The sequence below is a fragment of the Saccopteryx leptura genome, chromosome 2 (genome assembly GCF_036850995.1).
Source record: "Saccopteryx leptura isolate mSacLep1 chromosome 2, mSacLep1_pri_phased_curated, whole genome shotgun sequence".
NCBI classification, from domain to species: Eukaryota; Metazoa; Chordata; class Mammalia; order Chiroptera; family Emballonuridae; genus Saccopteryx; species Saccopteryx leptura.
Window position 1 is genome coordinate 97,054,957 of NC_089504.1, and position 19,271 is coordinate 97,074,227.

The 19,271-nt window shown below is 44.1% G+C and overlaps 1 protein-coding gene across 1 annotated transcript; it reads right to left on the minus strand.

Moving 5' to 3' along the window:
- Nucleotides 1-842: 842 nt before the first annotated feature.
- On the minus strand, nt 843-18,365 carry ZNF658 (zinc finger protein 658). The gene is made up of 5 exons (XM_066368352.1): nt 18,275-18,365; nt 14,075-14,129; nt 7,936-8,062; nt 7,339-7,434; nt 843-5,236 (listed from the first exon to the last, which is right to left on the minus strand). The coding sequence occupies exons 2-5, from the start codon at nt 14,087-14,089 to the stop codon at nt 2,481-2,483; spliced, it is 2,994 nt and encodes a 997-aa protein (XP_066224449.1). The 5' UTR covers nt 14,090-14,129; nt 18,275-18,365; the 3' UTR covers nt 843-2,480.
- Nucleotides 18,366-19,271: the final 906 nt, after the last annotated feature.

The following is a 19,271-nucleotide window of genomic DNA, read 5'->3' on the forward strand; positions in this document are numbered from 1 at the left end:
GCTCCTTGGCCTCTGCCCCAGGCGCTAGAGTGGCTCTGGTCACGGCAGAGCAACGCCCTGGAGGGGCAGAGCATCACCCCCTGGTGGGCAGAGCATCGCCCCTGGTGGGCGTGCCGGGTGGATCCCGGTTGGGCGCATGCGGGAGTCTGTCTGACTGTCTCTCCCCGTTTCCAGCTTCAGAAAAAATACAAAAAAAAAAAAGTTGCGTTTTGACTCCCTCCTTCTCTTCTCTGCTTCCTGACTTCCTCATTCTTGTCCCTGCTTCTATTCTGTGTGTATCAATAAATACCTGTAAGGACCGGGGGTCAGGGTTGTCTCATGAAACCTGTATAGCGGATTGTGAGGCAGTCTCCCCTACTGTTCTCTGAGTAGTCTCTTGTCTCTGTGACAGTCATCCAAAAAAGTAAAGTGAAGCCTGACCAGGTGGTTGCACAGTGGATAGAGCATTGCCCTGGGATGCTAAGGACCCAGCTTCAAAACCCCGAGGTCACCAGCTTAAGCAAGGACTTATCTAGCTTGAGTGTGGGCTTACCAGCTCGAATGTGGGGTCACCAACTTGAGCGTGGGATCATAGACATGACTCCATGGTCACTGGCTTGAGCCCAAAGGTTGCTGACTTGAGCAATGGGTCACTTGCTCTGCTGGAGCCTCCCAGTTAAGACACATATAGGAAAGCAATTAATGAACAACTAAATGCCACAACAAAGAATTGATGCTTTTCATCTCTCTGCCTTCCTGTCTGTTGCTATCTGTCCCCCTACCCCTCACTAAAAAAAAAAAAAAAAAAAAGTGAGTGGTTCCAGAGCAAGTTTGGCTACTGCCTCCTCCTGATGCATGACTCACAGATGTACCACATAGTTCAAAGACTAGTTACAAATATTTACTGGCAGTGTCCACAGAATTCATTCTTCCATCTTTAAAATTTCCACCATTAATTTGCACGTACATATTTTCTTATATATAATATTTTCTGTAAAAGTATTACATATAAAACAAATTTCAGTACACCAGCTCTAGGTGAAGTTTCTGAAACTGATAATTTCCTTAGGAAAAAAATTATCTGATGCCAACTAAATGTGTTAAAAATGTCACTTATCAAAATACAAGATTTTGTTGTATTTTGTTGTAATCCTATTTGTTGCCTAATGAAATTCACATGGAAGTAAAAGGCTTTTGTGTTTTTTCCTGAGATTTCTCTCATTTTTAATTGGGTCATCCAATCATTCAGGACATGGAGAGAAGTTGCCTTCCTCATGGGAAATCTCTGATATACAATGATAGGTTGAAAGCAAATAGGTCTTCTGACACTTATTACATTTGTAAGGTTTGTGAACCCTAAAAGGGGGGAGGGGAGGAAACACCTCCTTAGAAGGGCTCCTGGTGGCTAACTGCACTCAAATTTAAAAAGCAAAGCCTAGCAGCCATTTTGGCACAGGGGCCTCTCACACAAATTGCACTTCATGGAGAAGCCTCTGCACTGAACTGCCTGCCTGCATTGTGTTTCTGCCATCTTTACAAGGCTCCTGGAATCCTATTTAAACCAATAGTGACGCTTCTCCCCTCTAATTGGAGCAGCTCTATTCATACCAATTAGGACAGTGCATTTGGACCAATCAAACTGAGAATTTGGATTCCTCATCTGCATGAGGTCAAGAACAATCAGTGACCAGGGGTGGGGACTTCTGTCCATATAAGCTAGTTTCCCTCTGGCTTGGAGAGTGTACTTTCCACCAAAGACTAATGACCATGTTTCCCTGGCTAGAGCTGAAGCACCAAAGAAGTCTCATTGGAGCAGACGAACACAGGGTGAAGCAGACCAGAGGTGCATAGCAGGAAAGGCCTGACCCCAAGGCAGCTTCACAGCCATGCTGCTTCCACAGCTGCACTGCTGCACGACTGAGCTGTTCCACAGCAGTGCTGTATCCACAGCCACCCTGTATCACTGTTTGTACGGAATAGTTTCCTTCTTCACTGCACCCCAAATTGGAGATTCCTGCTGGTGCTGAACTGGCACCAACAACCCTGGGTTGACAGGTTTTGCCCCTCTAATAGTTGGTTAAACAATATCCATTTAACGAATAGACCAAAATCTGTAAGAGCTCAACACATTAAACTTAATTCCCACTTAAAAAAAAAACTGGGGAAGATCGGTTAGTGGAGAATTGTTGTATCATTATTCAGGCTCTAGCTTCTTTTACCTTGTGCTCTATGTTTAATACACAACACCCACGACTGCCATGGAAATTTCTCCATTCCAGTATAACACATAACTGGAAGAATGTAAGGTGACATTTTAAGGCCAAACTTATCTGAAATGTTATCACATCATATTCCTTGACCAGCCCCACCAGGATGAAAGACAGATTGGGAAATTTAGACAAGCTGTGCCTATTAGAAAAGGGAATAGTTAAAGGAAACAATTTGCCAGTCTACATGAAATGAACTTCTTCACTCTGTTATCTAACAAGGTATAAGTTTCTTTAAGACTTCCCAAATTCATTACATGGAAGGGGTTTCTCTCTGGTGTGCATTCTTTTGTGATGTTTTCGAAGACCTGCCCTACGAATAAAAGCTTTCCCACATTCATTGCATTCATGTGGTTTTACCCCTGTGTGAATTTTCTGATGTGATCTGAGACCAGATATATGAGCAAAACACCTTGCACATTCATTACACTCATAGGGTTTCTCCCCTGTGTGAATTCTCTGATGTGCACTAAGGTGTGACTTTCGGAAGAAAGTTTTCTTGCATTCATTACATTCATGTGGTTTCACCCCTGTGTGAATTCGCTGATGTGATCTGAGACCAGATATATGAGCAAAACACTTCCCACATTCACTACACTCATAGGGTTTCTCCCCTGTGTGAATTCTCTGGTGTGCACTAAGGTGTGACTTTTGGAAGAAAGTTTTCTCACATTCATTACATTCGTAGGATTTCACACCAGTGTGAATTTTCTTATGTACGCTGAGGGTTGAATTATGGGTAAAAGTTTTCCCACATATATTACATTTATATGGTTTCTCCCCTGTATGAATTCTTTGATGTGCCCTAAAAATTGACCTCCGAGAGAAAGTTTTCCCACATTCATTACATTCATAGGGTTTCTCCCCTGTGCGAATCCTAAGATGTGCTCTGAGGTGTGAGGTCCTGGAGAAAGTTTTCCCACATTCATTACATTCATAGGGTCTCTCCCCTGTGTGAATTCTCTGATGTGTCCTGAGGGTTGAATAATCAGCAAAAGTTTTCCCACATTCATTACATTCATAAGGTTTCTCCCCTGTGTGAGTTCGCTGATGTGCACAAAGGTGTGCCTTCTGGGCAAAAGTTTTCCCACATTCCTTACACTCATAGGGTTTCTCGCCCGTGTGAATTCTCTGATGCGTACAGAGCTCTGTCTTCCGGGGGAAAGTTTTCCCACATTCTTTACATTCATAGGGTTTCTCTCCTGTGTGAATTCTCTGATGTGTACAGAGCTGTATCTTCCGGGAAAAAGTTTTCCCACATTCCTTACATTCATAGGGTTTCTCTCCACTGTGAATTCTCAGATGTACTCTGAGAGCTGAATTATGGGTGAAAGTTTTCTCACAGACATTGCACACAAAGGGTTGCTCTACCATGTGAATTCTATGATGTGTCCAGAGTTGCGCCTTTAGGGAAGAAGTTTTTCCATATTCCTTATATTCATAGGGTTTCTCGCCCGTGTGAATTCTCTGATGTGTACAGAGCTGTGTCTTCCGGGAAAAAGTTTTCCCACATTCCTTACATTCATAGGGTTTCTCTCCCATGCGAGTTCTGTGATGTGTACAGAGTGGTGTCTTCCAAGAAAAAGTTTTCCCACATTCTTTACATTCATAGGGTTTCTCCCCTCTGTGAATTCTTTGATGGACTATGAGGGCTTCTTTAGAAACAAAGGTGTTCCCACATTCACTACATTCATAAGGCTTTTCCGTTGTGTGAATACTCTCATGTCCACTGAGGTATGATTTCTGAGAGAAGGTTTTCCCACATTCACTACATTCATAGGGCTTCTTACCTGTGTGAATTCTCTGATGTGTTCTGAAGGTTGAATTATCAGCAGAAGTTTTCCCACATTCATTACATCCATAGAAACTGACCTCCATGTGAGTTCCAGGATAATGAACAGTGTGTGAATTTGAACAAAAGGAATTCCTGCATTCCTCACATTCAAAGGTTTTCTCCCCTGAGGGGGTCCTCTGATGCTGAATGAGGTGTGCTTTCTGGTAAATGAATTTCCTGCATTCATTACTTTCCAGTGACTTCTCTCCTGTGTCACTTTCCTCACGTACACTGAGGAGTGAGTTTTGATGCAAGGATTCCCCATGTTTACACTGGTAAAATTTCTCTTCTGTCTGAGTTCCCTGATGTATTGTAATGTCTAAGTCCTGAGAGGAGGCATTTGTACATCCACTGAAAACACAGAACTTATCTCCAGTTTGTATCTTCTGATGTTCTAGACAGGCTGAGCTTTGGCTTAAGTTTTCTTCAAATTTAGTGCTTTTGAAAGCACCTTGTCCTGTAACATTTGTCTGAGGAGGAAGAAGGGGTAAATTCCTATTGAAGTTATTTCCACTTGCATCGTGTGTCATAGCCATGTGAACTTTATGGCAATCCATATTGGTGTTTTTGTTCCAAGATGTCTTGCATTCATTAAGATCAAAGCGTTTCTTCCTTGTGCCAGTTACATGGTTAAACAGAGTTGCCTTATCACAGCTTTTCCTAAATGTGCCATTCTTATAGGATTCCTCTCTTGTTAGAGAACTCTTAGCTGTTACAGAGACAACAGTGCTATCATGTAAAACTTCTCCAAATTCATTGCATTCAAACAGTTGCTCCCAAGTTTGAAACTTCTGAAGATCTTTCTGATGACTGAGAGCTTTCACATTTGTATTACATTTGTAAGACCTCTTTCTGGTATGAGTCTTCCTATGTTTAATATCAAGCTGCACTTTTTCACATACATTAACACAATCAGCCTTCTTTCTTGAATAGTTCCTATCACTGCTGATTAAGTCAGAAACAAGCGGCAAATTCATTGTACATGAGTCACATTCACAGGGCATTTTTCCTAAAAAATCTTGGGTTATATCCAGGTTATTCGGTTTTGCTAAAATGTTCTGCCCTCCTTTACTCAATATTTTGTTATCAATGAATATTTCCGGCCACAGAAGTTTCTCCTGGTTCCCCTCAACATGGACATCAACTTTGTAATATCCTAAAATGAAAAAAATTGAAAACATCTTATGAATCTTACACTTCTTATTAAGAGGAGCTTAGAGCCATGCTTTGTTATGCATTGTTTTGTTTCAGGTCATTTCTCCAAAGGTTAATAATCTATAGACACAAAGAGGAAAAACTGACACACACACTCTCTCTCTACTCTTCCAAATAGTTAAAAAAAAAAAAAGGTATTATTTCCAGTGCAACCCAAGATGGAGCAAGCAGCCCCACCCATCGAGGCTCTCCCTCCCGCAATTAAAAATCCCTGAGAAAAAAATGAATAAACAAATGAGGATGCTACAAAACAAAAAGAAAGTAAACTTCAAGACTTAAAAACGACATGCCAGAAAATTCCCAGATTTTCTTCCTGCTACCATATATCTAACATAGGGTGCTGCCCTGCTGGAGAAGCCTGCAATCCAAAGGGAACAAGAAGCAGAGACAAAAGAGTTCCAAGAAATACCTGTGCCTTGCAGTCAAACATCTGAGAAAAAGGTGTTCTAACAGAAGAGAAAAACTTTTTTATTTTCGTTGTGGCACTTTAGTTGTTCATTGATTGCTTTCTCATATGTGCCCTGACCGCGGGCCTTCAGCAGACTGAGTAACCCCTTGCTCAAGCCAGCGACCTTGGGTCCAAGCTGGTGAGCTTTTCTCAAACTAGATGAGCCTGTGCTCAAGCTGGTGACCTCGGCGTCTCGAACCTGGGTCCTCCGCATCCCAGTCCGACGCTCTATCCACTGCGCCACCATCAGGTCAGGCGAGAAAAACTTTTTGACAATATCTATCATACTCAGCTTCCCACACCCCAAAAATAAGAGAAAAGAAATAAAGAACACCTTTATAGTACCACAGATGTAAAGTATTTGTACCCTCTTGCAAAATTTTTCTCCAAAGCCAAACCAAAAGTTCATAGGAAAGATCATAAATAATTCTGAGAAATTACTATTCATAAGACATAGTGGGAGATGGTAGCACTTCTCACTCACTAGGATGACTACAATTAAAATGTCAGATAATGGCCCTGGCCGGTTGGCTCAGTGATAGAGCGTCGGCCTGGCGTGTAGAGGTCCCAGGTTCGATTCCCGGCCAGGGCACACAGGAGAAGCGCCATCTGCTTCTCCGCCCCTCCCCCTCTCCTTCCTCTCTGTCTCTCTCTTCCCCTCCCGCAGCCGAGGCTCCATTGGAGCAAAGATGGCCCAGGCGCTGGGGATGGCTCCTTGGCCTCTGCTGGAGTGGCTCTGGTCGCAACAGAGCGACGCCCCGGAGGGGCAGAGCATCGCCCCCTGGTGGGCAGAGCGTCGCCCCCTGGTGGGCGTGCCGGGTGGATCCCGGTCGGGCGCATGCGGGAGTCTGTCTGACTGTCTCTCCCCGTTTCCAGCTTCAGAAAAATACACACAAAAAAAAATGTCAGATAATAAGTGCTAGTGAAGATGTGGAGGAATCAGAACGTTCATGTGCTCACAATAGGTGCAGCCACTTTGGAAAACACTCTGGCCATTCCACAGTTACATAACACCCAGCAATTCCACTCCCATCAGTAAACACAAGAGAAGTAACAGCATATATCCATGCAAGAACTTGTAATGAATGTTTATTTCAGCAATACTCAATAATCGCAAAAGGTAAATGCCTGCTGTCTACTGACTGATGAATGAACAAACAAATGTGGTATATCCAGATGATGAGACATTACTTTTTCCATAAAAAGGATGAAATACTTATATATGCTATAATCTGAACCTTGAAATGCAAAGTGAAAGAAACCAATCACTCCATTTATATGAAATGTCCAGATTAGCGAAATCTACAGACAAAAGGTAGACTGGGGGTCTCTAGGGCTGTATGGGCCAGAGGATAGGGAGGTAACAGCTAAATGGTATGGGGTTTCTCTCTGACGTAAAGAAAGCTGAGTGTGCTGTTTGCATTTATCTGTGAATATAATAAAAGCCACTGAACTGTATACTTCAAATGAGTGAATTGCATGGTATATGAACCGAATCTCAGTAACGCTGTTTAAAAGAAAAAACAACTTTCAAAAGTGTTTCCCTCTCAGGTATAACTAACCCAGGAGTCTCCCTTTTGTCCACACTCACTCACCTGCGTTCCTCTGGTTTGGGAACTCTCCCTCGGAGGGCCAGGGCTCTTCACCTTGCTCCAACCTGAAGATCACCTGGGGCTTGGTAATGCAATACCCTGTGAATGGAACAATTGAGAGTATATAAAGAGCACATCCACAGGCTTTATAGTTTCTGAAGGTGGAAAAAATATAGCGGCAAGACCAAAATGAAAGTAACCATTGCAGTTTTCAATGGGAAAATAATGACACAAACATTGTTTCTATTTCTCTAAAGGTTTCATTACTATGCCTCTTAATCAAAAGCCTAAACCTGCCTGACCTGTGGTGGTGTAGTGGATAAAGTGTCAACCTGGAATGCTGAGGTCGCCGGTTCAAAACCCTGGGCTTGCCTAGTCAAGGCACATATGGGAGTTGATGCTTCCTGCTCCTCCCTCCTCCTTCTCTCTCTCTCTCTCATTCTCTCTCCTCTCTAAAAATTAATAAAAGTAAAAAATTTTTAAAAATAAATAATTTTTTTTAAAAAGCCTAAACCTTATCTCTATAGGGGTCCAAGTGTTTTAATAATTAAAAAATAAAAAAGGAAATGTATTCCAGTGGAGCCACTGGATTCTGCTCACCCATTGAGACGAGGTGGCTGTAGTTCTCCAGCGTCACGTCTCTGTACAGGGTCCTCTGAGCAGGACTCATCTGCTGCCACTCCTCCTGGGTGAACTCCACTGTCACATCTTCGAATGACACTGATCCCTGTAATAGCATATCTTGTTCAAAAGTTAAGAATTATGTGACAAAGAAAATACCTTTGAGAACTACTTTCCTATTTACTCTTAAGGCTCTGATACAGATAATAATGGATGTGTAATTTTCATCTACTTATCTTTAAATTTGAGATACTCAATTAGTTAAAAAGGTTTTTAATGTACTATCCTACAACTCCTTCTATTTCCAAAGCAATAATCCTGGGTATTCTAGAGATCTAGGATGTTCAATCCCTCCTTGGACATCATTACCATAAATCAGGGGTCCCAAAACTTTTTACACAGGGGGCCAGTTCACTGTTCCTCAGACCGTTGGAGGGCCAGACTATAAAAAAACTATGAACAAATCCCTATGCACACTGTACATATCTTATTTTAAATTAAAAAAACAAAACGGGGACAAATACAATATTTAAAATAAAGAACAAGTAAATTTAAATCAACAAACTAACTAGTATTTCAATGGGAACTATGGGCCTGCTTTTGGCTAATGAGATGGTCAATGTCGGTTCCATATTTGTCACTGCTAGCCGTAACAATTGATATGACATGCTTCCGGAGCTGTGACGCGTACGTCCCGCGCCACCAGAAGTAGTACTGTACATGAGCGACACCGCGCTTTGCGGTGCCGCCATATACAGTACTCCAGGAGCACAGGATGCAGATGCAGAGAGAGAAGGGGGGAGCAGGAAGCATCAATGACCACCAATGAAAGAGGTGTCCCTTCTGGAAGTGCGGTGGGGGCCGGATAAATGGACTCAGGGGGCCGCATGTGGCCCACGGGCCGTAGTTTGGGGATCCCTGCCATAAATAGTGGGAGCCAAGGAAGAAGACATGTAAGCTATGCAGATATCACACCAGATTGAACTATGTATAAGTGCAGAAGATAATAAATGTAGAGCTCATGAAGAGCAAAGAACAACTTACCACGGAGTTTGAATCAGAGAGACCTGTGTAAGAAAACATCTACACCGAAGTACACAAGGCTATAAGGACAGGGGTATAATCACAGAGCAGATGCACCAACCCATTTGATAACTACTTCCAGATGCAGCTACTCAGGCTAGCAATATGAGCTGCTTCTTGAGTGCTGGTGCTAAATACTGATAGCTGGGACATAAAAGGAAAAAAATGTGTTAGAAGTTCTACTGCAACAGACTTGTTCATGCTGCTCCTGAAGGGTCTATGGAATGTAAGCTGGCACTGTCCCTTACGCTAACACACAGGGCATTAGAACACAGACAGGGGTCTAGGACAAGGACATGCAGAAAGAAGTTACTAGCACTTCAGGTAGTAAGTAAAGTTACCAGAGGCAGTCAGACTGTGACTTGAGCATGTAGGAACCAAGCAAAGAAATACACCAAAAACAGCATTTGAGAAACCGTATGTGTTAGAGCAGTGGTCCCCAACCTTTTTTGGGCCACGGACTGGTTTAATGTCAGAAAATATTTTCATGGGCCGGCCTTTAGGGTGGGACGGATAAATGCACAAAATAAAATTATGCGACCGGCGTGAAAACTGTGGTATTTTTAAATATAATTGTCGAACTTACGATATTTATTGGACTAAGTTAAAGGAGGAACGAGCATGTCCTCATTATTCAGGCTGTATTTAAATTTGTTATTCTGACAATGTTTCATGTTATTTATTCTTTTCTGCAGACCGGTACCAAATGGCCCACAGACTAGTACTGGTCCGTGGCCCGGGGGTTGGGGACCACTGTGTTAGAGGACAGTGGAAAAAGTATAGGCCACAAAGCTGGAGAACTTTTTTAAAAAGTAGTAATACAACTGTGAGAGAGTAGAGCAGGGGTTGGGAAACTTTTTGGCTGAGAGAGCCATGAACGCCACATATTTTTTAATTAATTAATTTATTTATTCACTTTAGAGAGGGCAGAGAGAGAGAAGAGGGGAGCAGGAAGCATCAACTCCCATATATGCCTTGACCAGGCAAGCCAGGGGTTTCGAACCGGTGACCTCAATGCTCCAGGTCAACACTTTTATCCACTGTGCCACCACAGGTCAGGCCAACGCCACATATTTTAAAATGTAATTCCATGAGAACCATACAACGACCTGTCTACCTTACGCATTATCCAATAAAAATTTGGTATTGTCCCAGAAGACAGCTGTGATTGGCTCCAGCCACCCGCAACCATGAACATGAGCAGTAAGAAATGAATGGATTGTAATACATGAGAATGTTTTATATTTTTAACGTTATTATTTTTTTTATTAAAGATTTGTCTGGCCTGACCAGGTGGTGGCGCAGTGGATAGAGCGTCGGACTTGGATCCCGAGGACCCAGGTTCGAGACCCCAAGGTCGCCAGCTTGAGCATGGGCTCATCTGGTTTGAGCAAAAGTTCACCAGCTTGGACCCAAGGTTGCTGGCTCGAGCAAGGGGTTACTTGGTCTGCTGAAGGCCCACGGTCAAGGCACATATGAGAAAGCAATCAATGAACAACTAAGGTGTCGCAATGCACAACGAAAATCTAATGATTGATGCTTCTCATCTCTCCGTTCCCGTCTGTCTGTCCCTGTCTATTCCTCTCTCTGTCTCTATAAAAAAAAAAAGAGAGAGAGAGATTTGTCTACGAGCCAGATGCAGCCATCAAAAGAGCCACATCTGGCTCGCAAGCCATAGGTTCCCGACCCCTGGAGTAGAGTCTTGGAAAATCAAAAAAGGGAAAGTTTCACCACAAAAGACTTCAAAGGGGCTGGTGGGGAGAAGTGGAGAGTTACTGTTCAAGGAGTATAAAGTTTCACTTGTAAAAAACATTAAATTCTAGAGATCTACTGTACAACATTGTGCCTCTAGTTAACAATACTGAATTATTCACATCAAAACTTGTGGCTCTGGCCGATTAAGCTCAGTGTTAGAGTGTTGGCCTGGAGTATTGATGTCCTGAGTTTGATCCCCGGTGAGGGCACACAGGAGAAGTGACCATCTGCTTCTCTACCCCTTTCCATCCCCATTTCTTCTGTCTTTCTCTTCTCCTCCTACAGCCATGGCTCGAATGGTTCCATGGGCACTGGGCACTCAGGATGGCTCCCTGGAGACTACGCCTTAGGAGCTAAAAATAACATGGCCCCAGATGGGCAGAGCATTGGCCCTAGACAACTGTGGGTTGCCGGGTGGATCCCAGTTGGGGCACATTTGGGCATCTGTCTTTCTATCTCCCCCTCTCATTTGGAAAAGAAAAGAAAAGAAAATTTGTTAAGAGAGTAGCTCTCATGTTAAAGTATTCTTTCTTTTTTTTTATACAGGGACAGAGACAGAGTCAGTGAGAAGGATAGATAGGGACAGACAGACAGGGCCGAGAGAGATGAGAAGCATCAATCATCAGTTTTTCGTTTTGACACCTTAGTTGTTCATTGATTGCTTTCTCATATGTGCCTTGACCACGGGCCTTCAGCAGACTGAGTAACCCCTTTGCTCGAGCCAGCGACCTTGGGACCAAACTGGTGAGTTTTTGTTGAAACCAGATGAGCCCACGCTCAAGCTGGTGACCTCAGGGTCTTGAACCTGGGTCCTTGGGATCCCAGTCCGACTCTCTATCCACTGTGCCACTGCCTGATCAGGCGTGTGTTAAGTATTCTTAACACAGTTAAAACTAGAATGGAAGGGAAATAGATTAAGAGATAAGAGGACAGAAATGTTTTTCCTTCTGTTATATATCCAATTATACGTTCATTTATGTCTTCTACATCACAGAGGAAATTCCCCCCTGTGATAGTCAGCCCTAGTTATAGAAAATAAAACAAATGAAAAAGAATAGGAATACCTTTGATTAAATTTAGTATAATCTAAATAAAAATAAACAAAACTGACTTATTTTCCAAAACTGAAATATTTGTGAGAAAAGTTTTTTTTTCATTTTTGCCATTCTCTTTAACATCTGGCTTAATTAAAATCAGCTAGATTTTTTTTTTTAATTTAAGCTATCAAGTGATATAGGTGCAAATGCTGAAGTAGCAATCCCAGAAAATTCTCTTTTCTATAAAAGCAATGAAAAAAAATTGGCACAAATTAAACAAGTTAACAAAGGCAATCTGTGGAAATACACAGGAAAAAATGACTGAATCACAGGAAAAATGACTGAATCACAGTAAGAACAGTGATACTGTGTCCTTCTAATTTACCCTGTTCCTATCCCTCTCTCTCCAACTCTGTGGTAGTTTGATAACCAACAGTCTTCAACCCAGCAGCCCAGCAACTACAAAAATGTTGGAGTTCCATCAAAACCTCATTCCCAGAAATCTTTCATCATTTGGCCTGTTTGGTGGTTCTCTGAAAAAATCCACATACAAGGATGACTTCATTTGAGCTATCTTGGAGCTTACATAGTGTGAACAGCCTATTCTCAGAGGCATTTGTCAAAACAGTTTGTTTTATTTATTGTTTGATTTTAAAGAGAAAGAAGGTAAGAAGAAGTAGGGGGGAGGAGTAGGGGTAAGGAGTGAAGGAGGGAAGAAGAGAAGAAGGAAGGGAAGGCGGGAGGGAGAGAGAGAGAAGGGGGAAGCATTTATAATATTTGTTCCACTTACTGTATTTCCCCATGTATAAGACTAACACTTTTTTGAAAACTCTGGGGTCTCAAAAACTGGGTACGTCTAAAAAGTGGTTGTAGATTTTTTTTACTTGCATTTCCCGCCTTTTTTTTTTCTTTCTGTATTTTTCTGAAGCCGGAAATGGGGAGAGACAGACAGACTCCTGCATGCACCCGACCGGGATCCACCCGGCACGCCCACCAGGGGGCGACGCTCTGCCCCTCTGGGGCGTCGCTCTGTTGCAACCAGAGCCACTCTAGCGCCTGGGGCAGAGGCCGAGGAGCCATCCCCAGCGCCTGGGCCATCTTTGCTCCAATGGAGCCTCGGCTGCGGGAGGGGAGGAGAAAGACAGAGAGGAAGGAGAGGGGGAGGGGTGGAGAAGCAGATGGGCGCTTCTCCTGTGTGCCCTGGCCGGGAATCAAACCCAGGACTTCTGCATGCCAGGCCGACGCTCTACCACTGAGCCAACTGGCCAGGGCCATTTCCTGCTTTTTTTGACAGTGATGAGGAGTTGTATGAATTTTATGATGAATAAAACTTGAGTTCAATAACTTTATGTAATACTTTTTTTTTTTTTTTTCAAATTTCAGGCCCCAAAATTAGGGTGCATCTTATACATGGGAAATACAGTGGTTGAGTATTCACTAGTTGCTTCCTCTATCAAACTCACACCGTTGGTGTTCGGGGTGGATGCTCTGATAGAACTAACTAGCCAGGGCCTGTCAAAACATTTTCAGGCAGTTATTTAACTTAGTGGCTACCTGAAGTGGTGGATAACAGCCAGGGCAAAAAATGGACAATCAAGACCTTAAAGGAAATGCTGGGGAATGAAATGTCAACAAGGATTCGGAAAGGCTCTAATATAGTTCTGAAAATCTAGAAGGCACAGGTCCTGAAATGTGTATTTATGCAGAGTAATTTTAAGGCTGTTCAGTTGAGTCATCAGAAAAATGCCTTAATTCAACCCCTGTGTTTGAGTTTCTGAAAAACAGTATTGACTGAGTTAACAGAGAGCCACACATCTTCTACTTCTGTTGAAGAATAAGTAGAGAGGCAATATTCTATATTATTTTAGAGTTATTACTGAAAGGTTGTTAACTAAATCACCTACTTGAAAACAACAAAGACACTTTTACCTTCAATTGTCTCTACATTCCAGGGGGAAATCAGTTTGCTTTTTCTTCTCACCACCTCCAGCCTTTACAGAAGTACTGTCTGCACTCTGACATAGATAACAGAACCCTCAGGAATAAATTTAGTAAATGTGTAATATCAGACAATCTGCCTATATCTACATGCCACGTTTGCTCTGCTATTCATTCATACTTCTGTATCTTCTCTGAATGCACTGGGTCCATTTCTGTTTCTATTCTTCCATGTTAACAGAAAGATACTAGAGCCCTTATAATACCCAGTGTAAAATAATCAGGTTATTAAAAACTGAACTCACCTGAACTATGTTCATTGCTGCTCCTGCAAGAAGGTAAAAATCTGTGATGCTTCAGCTGGGGAAGAGGAAAGAGATATGGGTTCATGAGGAACTTCTATATTCATCTGCCTAAAAATCTCATAGCACTGCTTCTAGTGGAGTAAATCAGGATCTGTACAAATTTCTGTCTCTGCTCTGAAGCTCTAACGTGGGGTCTGTCAGAGGGGCTATTCTTGGGACTCCATTTTCCTGACTTAAGAGTTACTTTGCTCTGAAGGGAGTGGGACATGAGCCTGAGAAACAAATTCACTTTATCTGTGTGGTGACCTGACAGTAAGACCCAGAACATGGGCTCTGGTTCAGAACTTAGACTGCAGAGGCCGTCTTGTTCCCACGCATTTCTAGGCTGCTTAACTCAGCTTGGGCTCCCACCCCCTTCTGGGCTGCCTGACTAAGAAACTGACATGATCTCTTGCACTGATGTAATGTTGGGTCCATACCACTATTGTCCCTGAGCACTGTGTATCTACTTCTCTGGCACTGCTAGGCTAGGAATAAGCAGAGAGAAATGGACTGCTAGGAATACAGCAAGGAATAAAGCATGGCAGCATGTTGCATATTCCTCAGGCTCCTAGTGCTTTTTCACCTTGGGGATCTATCTCACCATCAAACCATCCCTTGCAGAGCAGGTGGGCTCCGACATCTATTATTGTGAACAGGATACACTCTGACAGTTGGCATAGTCAGCAGGATGCAGCAAGTACTCCTTGGGCCTTGGCACCCTTGGAGGGCAGTGGCAACATGTGGCCACTGACTAGGTCCTGACACCTGGTAGCAGCGGCTCTGTCAACCTGGGTAGCCCCAGCAGACTGGGACATGGTGGAGCTCATGCTAGATGCAATGAGGATTTAGAGGATTTGGAGCCAAACCTCCTGAAGGTGCATCAGGAGGCAGCAGGATGGGTGTCCTGGCTGTTTTTGACACTGCTACAGAAGCAAAGACAATAATAGCACCATAAGGATGTATGGATTGCCTGTGCCTTGTCCTCTGCTATCAAAGAAAAAGGGGCCGGTGACAGTAACCAGAACAGACTTTTCAGCTACTGAAACAGCCGGATTAACAAGCAGCTCCCATGTGCACACAAGCGTACCCACAAGACTACTGGTAGGAAGAGGCTGAGGATGTGGGGAACCCCAAGCCTTGCTGTTCCAGTGTGAATAGGGGGAAGATCAAGGGACTCACCTAATAGGGACAGGCGGAACCAGAGGCCCCAGGTGGAATTGACAATCCACCAGTTCCCTTCTAATGTAGAGTGTTAGCTCAGATAGATAAGACACTACCTGCTCCCTTCCTTACAGGAACCCGGAGCGGTTCCCTGGGACTCCGGTAGTCATTAGCAGTTTCAGCGTCAGACGACTGTTCAAGCAAAGCCAATAACTGCACTCTTAGAGGTGGGAGACTGCTGCCTAAGCCATGAAGTGTGCTATGTCCTATCCCTGAGTGTGTCTTAGGGGTGATGTCTTGCAAGGGCTGTAGTTGGAAACTACAGCAGGGGAGTTACACCTTTGGGTTTTGCTGTAAAGGCGGTGTTGTGGAGGCATGCAGCACATCTCCCCTTGCAACTGCCTGCCCCACCCCTGGTGGAGGGACTGACACTGTGCAATGTTGTGAAGACGTTGTGAGGGTGCGCCTCCTAGACTCTTTTGTAGCTGCGGAGCTGGCAGCGCACTCCCACATAGAAGGAGGCCTCAAGTGCATGAGGAAATTGGACAGACCATTTTGAAACGAGAGAGGCTGGTATTGTGTGACCAACACACAGTCCTACAACTCCCCACTGTGGCCAAGAAAGAAGCCTGACAGAACATGGCACATGACAGTTGACTGCCGGGAATTAAACAAGGTGATTCCCCCCCCTTCATGCAGCCATCCCATTGGTGCTGGGTTTAATGGACTGGTTGACTCTGACTTTGGGACGCGACCACTATGTAGTGGACTTGGCCAATGCTTTATTCTTTATTGGCATCACCTCAGAGAGCCAGAAATAGTTTGCCTTCACCTGGGAAGGGTGTCAATGGACTTTAGTTGTCTTGCTGTAGGGCTATTTGCACAGCTGAAACATTTGTCATGGCTTGTTGGCCAAAAACCTGGCTTCATGGGCTAAACCAACTGCAGCGGCCCTCTTTCATTATATTGATGATATAATGATAACCTGTGATTCTCTTACAGACCTAGAGACAGCAAGCAGCAAAGAATTTGAAAGGTGCCTTAGAAACATGGGACTGGGCCATCAATGCCAGCAAGTGCCTGGATTATCTGTCAAATTCTTGGGAGTTGTTGGGTAAAACCAAAGTCGTGCCCAAGGTGGTCATTGACAAAACCCAGGTAAATCCCCATCCCTCTACAGTGAAGCAGTTACAAACATTTCTGGGATTGTTAAGGTACGGGAGAGTGTTCATACCCCACTTGGCCCAAAGAGCAAAACCCCTTTACAGGTTGGTGAAAAGGAAGGCACTATGGAATTGGTCAGACGGCCAAGAAACAGCATTCAGCACCACCAAAAGGGCAGTGCACACTCTGGAACCTCAGGTGCTAAGAATAGCTTGGTCACAAGCATGTCCCCAGATGGGCAGAGCATCAGCCCCAGACAGGGGTTGCTAGGTGGATCCCAGTTAGGGCTCATGCAGGAGTCTGTCTCTCTATCTCCACTCCTCTCATTTGGAAAAGAACTTAAAAAAAAAAAAAAACTCTGATCCTTCCCGGGGAGAGAGGAGCATGTGTCTTACTACACATAGAATATTGCATATATATGCCTCATCGCCAAGAGCAAGTGAAGGAAGCTCTAGCAGAGATGGAAGGGTAGGTCTGGGCTATACAGGCTCTACAAAATGACCCATTAAACCAATGGTTCTCAACCTTTCTAATGCCGTGACCCCGCAATACAGTTCCTCATGTTGCGGTGACCCAAACCAAAAAATAATTTTGGTGGCTACTTCATAACTGTAATTTTGCTACAGTTATGATTCAGAATGCAAATACCTGATATGCATTATGTATTTTCCAATGGCTTTAGGCGACTCCGCTGGGGTCTCGACCCACAGGTTGAGAACCACTGCCTTAAACCATCTGGTGGAACTATATAGGGAACACAGGCAATGGGTCTTGATCTTTATCACCCCGATTGCTGTTTGCTTGGTGGTAGGTTGTTGTACCCCATAATGCTGCTGTGGCTTCTGGGCCCAAGGAGCTGCCCTATGAACCAAAGCCCTCATCCTGTAGGGGTGGAATGTGGGGACATGACAGTAAGATCCAGGATGTAGGCTGTGGACAGAGGCTGTCCAGCTTCCAAGCCTTCCTGAGTCACCTGACTCAGCTCCAGCTCCCATGCCTTTTGGGGCCACCTGACTCAGCAACTGCTATGTAGGTCATGACATCATCCCTTGTAATGATGTAAAGTTGGCCCCATGCCACTATTGTCCCTGAGCACTATGTATCTACTGTTCTGGCACTGCTAGACTAGGAATAAGGCATGAAAAGAAGAAAGTAAGGACTGCAAGGAATACAGCATGAAATAACAGCATTGCAGCACGTGGCGTACTCCTCAGGCTCCTCGCGCTTTCTTCACCTTGGGAATCTCACCAACTAAACCATCCCTTGCTGAGCACGTGACCTCTAACACCCACCCCGTTGGAAATCACTAAAAATGCACTTTCTAGTACTGTGGCCCTTAGCTATTTAGTTTTTAAATCTATATACGCGTCCTCCCTCTCTCATCGACCAGGTTGTGCCCTGGGATATACCATTCCACCCATAACAAAGTCCTTTTACTTTTTAAAACGGCCTGTTTATACTGACAAGCAGCTTGTTGTCAGGGTTGAATGACATCAAGGAAGGGGGGGAAAGTCATTTGATAGCAGCTTACACAGTGGTTACTACGAGCCTTTATAAAGTATTTTGCAGATGACACCTTTTCAATTCTCAGACTAACTGCATGAACTACTATTAGCAGCCTCATGGTCGCGATGAACTTCACGAAAGTGCATCCCCGCCCGCGTCCGCGGTTTACGCACCGGGTCGCACGGAGAACCTTGTCCCAGCTGGGACTCAGCCCACCTGCCCGCCGGAGTCGGCGGGCCGACCCGCAAGCCCACGGGACTCAGGGAGGGCAGGGTCGTCTGGAGGTTCCCGGGACACCCCGCTCCCACGCCCCATACACGAGCCTACCTGCCCCGCCGGAGCCCAGCGCTTTCAATTGGGCGCGCAGCCTCTGCTCCACACAGACCTGGAGCAACGCCGACAGCTGCGCTCAGTCCCCAGACGCCAAGCGCCCGGGGGGGGGGGGCTGCACATGCGCAGAGTGAGTGCCAGGACCCGCTCACAGAGAGCGGTGCGGAAGGCCCGCGTTGAAGAGTATATCTCCCACAAGATGGCGAGACCTGAGAAAACAATCCTGAAGGGTTTGCAGCATTAGCCAATTGTACCTGAGCCCTGGAAACTTCCTGAATCCGCAGAGATCTGGTGGTAGAGTGGAGCACATAACACATTGCAAAGCGTGGTACTTGCTCGGATCCAAGTTGGAAAGACATCAGCTACAAGAGAAAACAGGGAAACACGAATATGAACTAGATATTAGAAATGTTAGGGAAAATTACCTTGGTTAGTGTGATAATACAGGCAGGGGTGGGCAAAAGTAGGTTAATAATGATTAATGATAAAATAATGAATAAATAATACAAGAATAAACTGTGTTTCACGTACTCATAACTAAACCTAAAGTGCAGATTTCACATTTCTATCGTCTTTTGTTGCTGTCCTGTGACCGGTCAAAAGTGCACCATGACTTTACGGACACACTGTATATTGGCCCACCCTGTATTGGAACAGTGTAGGAGATTGTTATTTTTTAAAGATACATACAGATATAGTTACAATTATAAAATCATATATTTATAATTTACTTTTTAAGAATTAAAACAACTAGAAAAGCAAATATGACAAATGGTTAGCCATTAAATCTATGGAGAATATGTATATGATACTCATTTTACTATTTCGGCTATTTGGAGTGTTTGAATTTCTTTTTAATACACAGTGAAAGACATGGGGTGGGTGGGCTGAAGGGAGAGCAGGGACTTCATCGCTCCTCCAGAAGTGTGCCTTTAAAATCAGCTACCAAGAGAAGTAAAGGTACACACAAGAATCTCACAGTTGTGAAATAGAA